At 42.1% G+C, this 12,055-nt stretch overlaps 1 protein-coding gene across 5 annotated transcripts in view; it reads right to left on the reverse strand.

Annotated features, from left to right (window-relative positions):
• The window catches only part of LOC140464730 (transmembrane channel-like protein 7), a 102,371-nt gene that overhangs the window by 39,188 nt on the left and 51,128 nt on the right, over positions 1-12,055 (reverse strand). For all 5 annotated transcript variants that reach the window (XM_072560202.1, XM_072560197.1, XM_072560198.1 and 2 more), the window contains 2 exons: positions 8,925-9,072; positions 5,425-5,598 (listed from right to left, as the gene is read on the reverse strand). In XM_072560202.1, the coding sequence (XP_072416303.1) occupies positions 5,425-5,598; positions 8,925-9,072 (322 nt within the window). The remainder of the gene's footprint in view (positions 1-5,424; positions 5,599-8,924; positions 9,073-12,055) is intronic.

Genomic DNA, 12,055 nt, shown 5'->3' on the forward strand with positions numbered 1-12,055 from the left:
TTATACTGTGAAGGGCTTAGAGGAAGCAGATTTCTTGAAATGCATCGAGGGGAGTTTTTTGTATCGACATGTAGAAGGCACAACTCGGCACGGTACAGTGCTGGATCTGTTGCTGGGAAAAGAAACCGGACAAGTGTTCGATGTGTCGGTGAGGGAACATTTTAGCGATAGCGACTACAACACTGCAGGGTTCAAATTTATTCTGGACAAGGAACAGATGACCTACAAAAGATGGCTTTGGACTGGGGAAAATAAAGCAGGATCTGGCCACGGTAGACTGGGAACAGACCCTTCTGGGTGAGTCTACAGCAGAGCAATAGGGAGCATTCAAAAAGAGTGTAGGTCCAACATGCATCTTTAAAGGGAAATGAAGGAGCAGTAAGTTCAGAAAATCCTGAATGTCTAGGACAATTTAAGACTGGATAAAGAAGAAAAGTAGGGATTTTAACAAGTCCAAATGGAGCATAGAACATAAAACATAGAACATAGAAAAATGCAGCGCAGTACAGGCCCTTCGGCCCTCGATGTTGCGCCGACCGAAGCCTACCTAACCTAGACTAGCCCAATAATCTCCATATGCTTGTCCAATGCCTGCTTGAATGACCATAAAGAGGGAGAGTCCACCACTGATACTGGCAGGGCATTCCATGAACTCACAACCCGCTGAGTAAAGAATCTACCCCTAACATCTGTCCTATACCAACCTCCCCTTAATTTAAAGCTGTGTCCCCTAGTAACAGCTGACTCCATACGCGGAAAAAGGTTCTCACTGTCAACCCTATCTGAACCCCTAATCATCTTGTACACCGCTATCAAATCGCCCCTAAACCTTCTTTTCTCCAATGAGAACAGCCCCAAGTGCCTCAGCCTTTCATCATATGATCTTCCTACCATGCCAGGCAACATCCTGGTAAACCTCCTCTGCACCCGTTCCAGTGCCTCCACATCCTTCCGATAGTATGGCGACCAAAACTGTACACAATACTCCAGATAAGGCCGCACCAGAGTCTTATACAACTGCAACATGACCTCAGGACTTTGGAACTCAATTCCTCTACCAATAAAGCCCAGTACGCCATATGCCTTCTTCACAGCACTATTTACCTGGGTGGCAACTTTCAGAGATCTGTGTACATGGACACCAAGATCCCTCTGCTCATCCACACTACCAAGTAGCCTACCATTAGCCCAGTAATCCAGCTTCTTGTTACTCCTACCAAAGTGAATGACTTCACACTTAGCTACATTGAACTCCATTTGCCACCTTTCTGCCCAGCTCTGCAACTTATCTATATCCCGCTGTAACCTGCCACATCCTTCTTCGCTGTCATCCACTCCCCCGACTTTCGTATCATCCGCAAACTTGCTCACCCAGCCTTCAAGCCCCTCCTCCAGGTCATTTATAAAAATGACAAACAGCAATGGTCTCAAGACAGATCCTTGTGGAACACCGCTAGTAACTACACTCCAAGATGAACCTTTACCATCAACTACTACCCTCTGTCTCCTTCCAGCCAGCCAATTCCTAATCCAAACCTCTAATGCACCCTCAATGCCATACCTCCGTAATTTTTGCAGTAGCCTACCATGGGGTACCTTATCGAACGCCTTGCTAAAATCCATATAAACCACATCTACTGCTTTACCCTCGTCCACTTCCTTAGTCACCTTCTCAAAGAACTCAATAAGGTTTGTGAGGCACGACCTGCCCTTCACAAAACCATGCTGACTATCCTTGATCACATTATTCCTATCCAGATGTTCATAAATCCTATCCCTTACAATTCTCTCTAAGACTTTGCCCACAACAGAAGTGAGACTCACTGGCCTATAGTTACTAGGGCTGCCCCTACTCCCCTTCTTGAACAAGGGGACCACATTCGCTATCCTCCAGTCTTCTGGCACTATTCCTGTAGACAACGACGACATAAAAATCAAGGCCAATGGCTCTGCTATCTCCTCCCTAGCTTCCCAGAGGATCCTAGGATAAATGCCATCAGGCCCAGGGGACTTATCTATTTTCATCCTTTCCAGTATTCCCCAGACCTCTTCCCTACGTACCTCAAGGCCATCCATTCTAATCACTTGTGACTCAATATTCACATCAGCAACAACGTCCTGTTCCTGAGTGAATACTGACGAAAAGTATTGATTTAGTGTCTCTCCAATCTCCTCTGCCTCCAAGCACAACTTCCCACTACTATCCTTGACTGGACCGATACCTACCCTAGTCATCCTTTTATTCCTGACATACCTATAAAAAGCCTTAGGGTTTTCCCTAATCCTACCAACTAAGGACCTTTCATGTCCCCTTCTTGCTGCTCTTAGCTCTCTCTTCAGATCCTTCCTGGCTACCTTATAACTCTCAATCGCCCCAATTGAACCTTCACGCCTCATCTTCACATAGGCCGCCCTTTTCCCTTTTACAAGGGATTCCAATTCCTTATTAAACCATGGCTCCCTCACAAGACCCTTTCCTCCCTGCCTGACTGGTACATACTTATCAAGGACACCCAATAGCTGATCCTTGAACAAGCTCCACATATCATTTGTGTCCTTCCCTTGAAGCCTATTTTTCCAATCCACACATCCTAAGTCATGCCTCACTGCATCATAATTTCCCTGCCCCCAGCTACAACTCCTGCCCTGCAGTGCACACTTATCCCTCTCCATTACTAGAGTGGGATTGAGTGCGAAATGAATGCAAGAAGTGTGGGAGAGAATGTAAAAAAAAATTAGAAGAGCAAAAAGGGGGCACCTGAAAGTACTTGCAAATAGGATTAGGCAGAATCCATAGATATTTTATAAGTGCGTTAAAGGGAAGAAGTTAACCAGGAAAATAGTAGGGCCCATTAGGGACAAAGAGGGCAACTTGTGTTTGAAGCTGCAGGATATTGGAAGGGGTTTGAATGAACATTCTCTTCAGACTTCACACTGGAAAAGGCAAATGTAGGTACATAATTCAGAAAGAGAGACTGTGAGAAGCTTGCACAGTTTGACACAAGAAATGGAGAGGTATTGGAGGCTCTGTCGGTCTTAAAAATAGACAAATTCCCTGGCCTAGATGAATTGCATCCCAAGCTGCTGTGGTAAGCGAGACAGGAAATTACAGGGACTCTGACACAAATTTCTATATCCTCTCTGGCTACCGGGGCATTTTGGTTGTTGGGGGTCTGTGGTGGTAGTACTGAGGGTGCCTGAGGATGGCTAACATACTTCCTCTTTTTAAGGAGTGGTAAAGATGAACCAGGAAATTACAGACCGAGGAGTCTCACGTCAGTGGTAGAGAAACTATTAGAGAAAACCCTGAAGAAGCAAATTAATACCCACTTGGAAAGGAATGGGTTAATTAGGAATAGTCAACATGGCTTTGTCAGAGGGAGATAATGCCCAACAAATTTGTTCGAATTTCTAACAAATGTGATCCAATGTAGGGATGAGGGAAGTTCAGTTGATGTAGTTTATAAGGATTTTAGCAAAGCCTTTGACATTATTTTGACAGTCTCCCACATGAGAGATATGGGAGACTGATTGAAAGGTTATAGCACATGGAATTCAGGGAAACTTGGCAAGATGGATCAGAAACTGGCTGCAGTGTATCACAAGGATAACTATAGGGATCCTTATTGTTTGTCATATACATAAATGATATAGATGAAAACGTTGGGAGAATGTTAAGCAAATTTGCAGATGACACTAAGATTGACAAGGTGGTTAACAATGAAGATGGGTGTAGGTCATAGGAGGATATAGGTAAAAACAAGGACTGCAGATGCTGGAAACCAGAGTCTGGATTAGAGTGGTGCTGGAAAAGCACAGCAGGTGCCTGATCTGCTGTGCTTCTCCAGCACCACTCTAACCCAGATATAGGAGGATATAAATGGGTTAGTCAGATGGGCAGATCAGTGGCAGATGGTACTTAACCCTGATAAGTATGAGGTGATGCACTTTGAAAGAAACAACAAAATGAGATAGTATTTAATGAATTGCAGCTCAGAGGGATCTTGGGGTAATTATTCACGGATCCCTGAGGTCAGCAGAGCACGTGAACAAGATAGTTAAGTAGGCATATGGGACACTTGCTTTCATCAAATGTGGTTTAGACTATAAAAGCAAGGAAATAATGTTTGAATTGTACAGAGTGTTGATCAGGCCATAGCTGCAATACTGTGTGCAGTTCTGGGAGAAAGTGAGGACTGCAGATGCTGGAGTACCAGAGTTGAAAAATGTGGCGCTGGAAAAACACAGCAGGCCAGGCAGCATCCGAGGAGCAGGAGAATTGACGTTTCGGGCATAAGCCCTTCTTCAGGTGTGCCAAGTGGGCTGAGGTAAAAGTTGGGAATTTGGGGGAGGGGCGCTGGGAATCTTCAGGGCAGAGGAGATGACCTGGTGGGTGCAATGAGAGAGGGACTCACTGAGATCCTTGTAGAGGGAGGAGGAGAGCTTCTTCAAGGTAGGCATCCTTGCAAGAGGATTCGCAGCAGGTTAAGATCAACTAGGAGAAAGTGAGGACTGCAGATGCTGGAGACCAGAGTTGAAAAATGTGGTGCTGGAAAAACACAGTCTGTGTGCAGTTCTGGTCAATTTAATACAGGAAGGATATGATAGCACCAGAGGTTCATGAGGATGTTGCCTGGGATGGAGAAACTGAGCTATAAGTAGAGACTGGATGGGCTTGGATTGTTTTCTTTAGAGTAGAGAAGACTGAGGGGGGTCATGATTAAGATGTATAACATTATAAAGGGCGTGGACATGGGAAATAGAGAGCAGCTGTTCCCCTTGGCTGAGGGGTCAATATGAAGGGGCATAGTTTTAGCCGAGGGACAGGAGATTCAGAAAATAAACTTTGTTCGTGCAATGAATCTGGAATGCACTACTTGAGAAGGTAATGAAAGCCGAAAAACTTACAAACCTTTTAAAGATATTTAGATGGGCACTTTAAATATCATAATATTCAAGGATATGTAACGAGTGCAGGAAATTGGGATGACCAAGCACTTTGTGGTAGTTACGTTGGTGCATACTCGATGTGCCGAAGAGCCTTTCCTGCAGTATACGAATCTATGAGTCTTTCACAGCCTCACCAGGTGGGGTCATAGTCAATGAAATGACTGGGTTCACGGAGTCTACAGGGATTACAGTTTCCTGGGCTTCAAATTCAGGAACAAAATCTAATTTAACAATCTAATCCTGGATGTAAGTATTTGAATTTAAAGAATGCATGCAGTTCTCAAAACGTTATGTAAATGTTACGTAGCATCAGTACACTTCACCATTGCACTATAACAACAATATAAGTACTTTGCATGTGATTAAAGATGCACCTTGTCCCACAGTAGCATTCTTAAATTCAACTCTTCATTGCAAAAGTAGTATGAACGTAACATCACAGGCACTATTTCAAATAATGAAATGAATACTCACAATTTTATGAGCTCGTTGAGAGTAAACAGTAGTTCTGTAAATGCAGTAAAAGCAAGTGACCAATATCACTACAACTACCAAATTCAAGAAAACTCTCAAGAGGTAGATTCTGAACTTTTCCTTCTTCGTCCTATCTGCAATCTTCTGTTTGATTCTTTCTTCGTTCAAGTCAGTCTATTGCCAAAAAAAAACTGGTTTAATTCTTCAAATCCTGATAAAATAGAAATAACTGACATTGGTTTGTCAAAGCTAAATTTTCAGAAAGTGAACATTTTAAAATGTTAGATTGCACTCAAGCAATAACTTATTAATCCAATATAAATTTAACCTTAGCGATACCACAGACAATTTTGTATCAATTAAAACACAAGCTTTGGAAATGCCTCATATTGTCAGGATTCTGATTTTATGGCTAGATTTGCATCTTCCCAGATTACACCACTAGCTGCCCACATTGGTTTGTGAAATAAATTAAGCATGTTGGACAGGTTTTGTAGCTGAATCATCCTCTGAACTGACACTCCACTATTTTGAAGGAGAAAAATATAGTTAACCTGACAATTCAGCCCAGAAACTGGTCTTTGCAAGAGAACATATAAAAGCATGAGGGGCATCAAAACGGCAGAAACAGCACTGAAACATTGAAACACAGAAAGAGAAACTTTTATTGACCAAAGCCCAAGATTAAAAATTCCTGAACAAATTTAATAATGACAGAGATACAGATACTAAGTGACGGAGTAATTGACAACTTTGAAAGGCTTGAAAATATAGTTACAGATTTTCAAAAAATTCATGCACTAATGGGTAACTGCCATTTTTGTATCACCTCCAACCCCACCCCCATTCACCTATTGTACTCTTTGCTATCTTCTTCCCAACTGCCCCCGCATCCCCCCACCACCCCACCCTGGAGGCTCCCTGCCTTCATTCCTGATGAAGGGCTTTTGCCCGAAACGTCGATTTCCCTGCTCCTCAGATGCTGCCTGACCTGCTGTGCTTTTCCAGCACCACTTAATTTAAACAGTGGCAGAAACCTGCTGGTTGAAGTTAAGTCACACATTACACATCCCACTCTTCTATTGATGGCTATGGAAAATCAGGCATGGTGTGCCAGACCTGCTGCATCAGTCCTCCATTGATGTACCTAATTTACTCAACTCCATCAAATTTTCAAGCACTTCTAAATTACTTCCTTCTCAAGCTATTTCCCCTCCTACTATTCAAATATTTGTGTCCTGTATCATGACTTCCTACAGTTGTGATTTCCATACAAACATTTCTTCATAACTTATTTCAAAATTGTCTGAAATTATATGAAATAGTCTTCTCTAAACCCTTTCTATCACACTTTGATTCTTTAAGATAAAGTGTTTAATAACCCATTGCTCACTGTAGAATGAACCTCAATACTGATCTGTACAATGTCAGTGCAACTTGCTGAAATACATGATTGACATCCATTCAGACACGTGTTAACATGGCACGGCTGGATTGTTTTAGCATCTTTCCCTTTTACATTACAGTACATGGAACTTTTATTTTAATTAAACTTTTGCTGTTTTATTTATTTATTAGGTTTATTATTTAAGCCTTGTATAGTATGTGCAATTCTTACTTAAATTTTATTTAGCAGCACTCTTTTGGAAAAATGCTTGCTCCATCCCAATAGGATGTAGTTTATCTTAAAAAGAACATTAACTGCAAGACAAAGGGGGGCACGATGGCACAGTGGTTAGCACTGCTGCCTCACAGCACCAGGGACCCGGGTTCAATTCCCGTCTTGGGCAACTGTCTGTGTGGAGTCTCCCCATGTCTGCATGGGTTTCCTCCGTGTGCTCCGGTTTCCTCCCACAGTCCAAAGATGTGCAGGTCAGGTGAATTGGCCATGCTAAATTGCCCGTAGTGTTAGGTGCATTAGTCAGGGGTAAATGTAGGCGTCTTGGTGGGTTGCTCTTCGGAGGGGTGGTGTGGATTTGTTGGGCCGAAGGGACTGTTTCCATACTGTAGGGAATCTAATCTAATCTATCATTCATTCACATTCCAGTTAGTTAATGAGATTATTTTCATAAAATTAAGGAATCCTAGCACAAAATACAAGAAACGTACTAATGCAAATATCAGGGGTAATTGAGTTCTGAACTCTTATGTTATGATAGCTCATTGAATCTTCCAGTCAAGGTTGCTTGTTGTGGGAAAGAGAGGGCATCATTGTTAAGTCTGAAGTTCAACAAAATAACTCTCTTCCTCTTGTTTTCTAACATTTATTATTTCTGGTATACCACAAGATTCCCTTTGGAGTCTCAAAATTATTGGTCATGATTGGTCATACTTCGAGAATTGCATGTGATTTATGTAACATGATGATCAGAGGTTCTCACAGGAAGCCATAATTACAGAGTCGAGCACTCTGTGTGGTCTTAACATCTTGTGAAGCAGCAGACCTGCTTGAATCATTAACTTATACACAAATTAGAACCAATCTAGATCATGCAACCCTTCAAGTCTAATCTACCATTCAACAAAATCAAGGGTGATGCTTTACATGTTTGAGAGTATCATTTCCATCTCTCCTCAATAACCTTTAATCCCCTTGCCGAACAACAATCTACATATTCAACATATTCAATAATTTCACTTGCATCACCTTGGGTGAGGCAGAGCTGCACAAACTTCCGAGAGAAATAAAACCTTAATTTTGACTTAAAGGAGGAACCTTTAATTTTAAAACTGTAACCCTTAGTTCTCGCCTCACACACACAAGAAAACATCCTTTCCACATTCACCTTGTCAAGTCAACTTTCAGGTTCTTATACCCGCCAATGAAGTCACCTTTCACTCTTCTACAATTCCATGAAATCAAGGCCAGTCTGTCCAATCTTTCCTCTTAACGCAACCTACTCACTCCATGTATCAATCTTGTAAACTTTCTCTGAACTGCTTCCAAGGCACTTACATCTTTTCTTAAATAAGGAGATCAAAACTACACAGTATTTGAGGTGTAACTGAAGACAGACTTGATCATTTAGGACTACATTCACCTGTTTAGAGGAATAAGACAGAATTTCATAAAAATGTATGAAATTCTATCAAGCCTAGAAAGGATAAAAGCAGGAAGGATGGTCCTGAGACTGGGGAGTCCAGGATCAGGGATACACCATTTAGGTCTGAGGAGAAATTTCTTCATTACAGAGTGGGGAGCCTGTGGAAGTCTCTGCCACAGAAAGCAATTTCTGTTTCCTCACCCTGACCCGATCACACTGAATGTTGCTAAGGAGTTAGATTGCATTTTCTACAGTTAAAGAGATCAAGGGGTATGGGGAGAAAGTGGGAACAGGGTATTTACTTGGATGATCAGCCAGTGTTTTGCTGTAGATTTTCCCGAAAGGTAGTTGTTCCCAGTCTACATTGGCCTTTTCCCAATCCAAACCCTTTTCAACAGACCATCATTTTCTTATTTTCTCCTTATTCTACAACAAACTACAAAAAAAAACACTTACTTTGAGTTCATACTGGAGACTGCTATGCTTCAGCTCCGCAGCATGCTGATCAGTAATGCAAAAATCCCAGCCAGCAAAAATCTTATTACAGAAACTCTGAAATCGATCTTCAGATCTTATGAAGCTTTGTTTGAAACCTTCCACAGCCCTAAGAAATTGACACAAAAACAAATAATGTTACAGTGCAGTACAGGCCCTTCGGCCCTCGATGTTGCACCAACCTGTGAAACCAATCTGATGCCTATCTAACCTACACCGTTTCATCATTATCAATATGTATGTCCAACACTCATTTAAATATCCTTTAATGTCGGCGACTCTACTACTGTTGCAGGCAGGCCATTCTACCCCCTACTACTCTCTGAGTAAAGAAACTACCCCTGACATCTGTCCTAAACCTATCACCTCTCAGTTTAAAGCTATGTCCCCTTGTGTTAGCCTTCACCATCTGAGGAAAAAGGCTCTCACTGTCCACCCTCTCTAACTCTCCAATTATCTTATATGTCTTAATTAAGTCACCTCTCAATCTTCTTCTCTCCAACGAAAACAGCCTCAGTCCCTTAGCCTTTCCTCTTAAGAGCTTCCCTCCATACCAGGCAACATCCTAGTAAATCTCCTCTGAACCCTTTCTAACCCTTCCACATCTTCCTATAACGCAGTGACCAGAACTGTGCACAATACTCCAGGTGCGGCCTTACCAGTGTTTTGTACAGCTGAAGCATGACCTTGTGGCTCTGAAACTCACCCACCCCCCACCACCACCACCAACAAATGCTGACACATCATGTGCTTTCTTAACAACCCTATCAACCTGGGTGGCAACTTTCAGGGATTTATGCATATGGACACTGAGATCTACACTACCAACCACAACTCTGCCTACTTTAGTATCTTCCGCAAATTTACTAACCCATCCTTTTATGCCCCCATCCAGATCATTTGTAAAAATGACAAATAGCAGTGGCCCAAAACAGATCCTTGCAGCACACCACTGGTAACTGAGCTCCAGGATGAACATTTCCCATCAACCACCACCATCTGTCTTCTTTCAGCTAGCCAATATCTGATCCAAACCACTAAATCACCCTCAATCCCATGTCTCTGTATTTTCTGCAATAGCCTACCATGTGGAACTTTATCAAATGCTTTACTGAAGTCCATATGCACCACATCAACCGCTTTACTTTCATCCACCTGTTTTGTCAACTTCTCAGAGAACTCAGTAAGGTTAATGAGGCACGACCTACCCTTCACAAAACCGTGCTGACTACCCCTAATCAAATTATTCCTTTCCAGATGATTATAAATCCTACCTCTTATAACCTTTTCCAACACCTTACCCACAACTGAAGTAAGGCTCAATGGTCTATAATTACTGGAGTTGTCCTGACTCCCCTTCTTAAACAAGGGAACAACATTTGCTATCCTCCAGTCTTCTGGCACTACTCCTGTCGACAATGATGACATAAAGATCAAAGCCAAAGGGTCTGCAATCTCCTCCCTGGCTTCCCAGAGAATCCGAGGATAAATCCCATCCAACCCAGGGGTCTTATTTATTTTCAGATCTTTAAAAATTGTTGAAACTTCCTCTTTGTCAACCTCAATCCCATCTAATCTTAGAGCCTACATCACCATATTTTCACTAACATTGCCCTTTTCCAATGTGAATACTGACGAAAAGTATTCATTAAGCGCTTCTCCTATATCCTCACACTCCACACACAACCTCCCACTACTATCTTTGATTGGCCCTCATCTTACTCTAGCCATTCTTTTATTCCTGATATACCTAGAGAAAGTTTTAGGGTTTTCCTTGATCCTATCCACCAACTTCTCATGTCCCCTCCTGGCTCTTCTTAGCCCTCATGTTACATCTTTTCTGGCTAACTTATAATTCTCAAGTCCCCTAACTGAGCCCTCATGCCTCATCCTCACATAAGCCTACTTCTTTCACTTGACAAGAGTTTCAACTTCTTTAGTAAACCATGACTCCCTCTCTCGGCAACTACCTCCCTGCCTGATAGATATATACTTATCAAGGACCCGCAGTAGCTGTTCCTTGAATAAGTTCCACATTTCAATTGTGCCCATCCCTGCAGTTTCCTTACCCATCATATGCCTCCTAAATCTTGCCTAATTGCATCATAATTGCCATAGGCAACGAACTAGAGATAACAACGAGGTAAAAACAATGACTGCAGATGCTGAAAACCAGATTCTGGAATAGTGGTGCTGGAAAAGCACAGCAGTTCAGGCAGCATCCGAGGAGCAGTAATAACGGTTTGTTCTAGCTCTAAGCTTCCATCCTAGCTCCCTGAATTTCTGACTTAGCTCCTCACCTTTCCTCCTGCCTAGGTTGTTGGTGCTGACGTGGATCACGACCTGGGGCTACTCCCCCTCAAGGATCCCAAAAACACAATCAAAGACATCACAAGCCCTGGCACCTGGGAGGCAACACACCAATCGTGGGTCTCTCTCCTTCCCACAAAATCTCCTATCTGTCCCCCTAACTATGCAGCCCCCAATATCTAAAACTCTGTTCCTCTTCCCCCTTTCCCTCTAAGCGACAGGGACAGACTCTGTACCAGAAACCTATGCCCCATGGCCCATAAAAGTAGAGGAGTAATAAGCATGTGTTGAAAACTGACATTTAAAATAATATTTGCAGCTGGCAAAATATAGTCAAACCACTAAATTTCAACTCCAATCAAATTGGAAAAGGGCAGGACTATAAAATATTTAATTTTGAATACTGTTACTTAAATGGAAAATGCAATCTGATTATACATTATATATTGCACAGAAATTCTACTGCAACTGATCAAGAGATTAAACTGTTCTATCCAATTCCATTTTTACATAGAGTTTTCTGCAATATGCTTTATAAAAATGTTAGTTATTTATTTTCAGAAAAATATTCATTAAGATGTACAAGATATTGAAGGGGCTTGATGCTAGAGATTGTTTCTGCTGGTCAGGTATCTAAAACTAGGGGGCTACAAACTCAGGGGAAACAGCTGAACTTTTAGGACTGAGATGAGGAGAAACACCTTCACTGAAAGAATTGTGAAACTTTGAATTGTCAGCCCAAAGGATTGTGGCGTCTCCTTGTTGAAAATATTTAAGGCTCG

The sequence above is a fragment of the Chiloscyllium punctatum genome, chromosome 40, assembly GCF_047496795.1.
Source record: "Chiloscyllium punctatum isolate Juve2018m chromosome 40, sChiPun1.3, whole genome shotgun sequence".
NCBI classification, from domain to species: domain Eukaryota; kingdom Metazoa; phylum Chordata; class Chondrichthyes; order Orectolobiformes; family Hemiscylliidae; genus Chiloscyllium; species Chiloscyllium punctatum.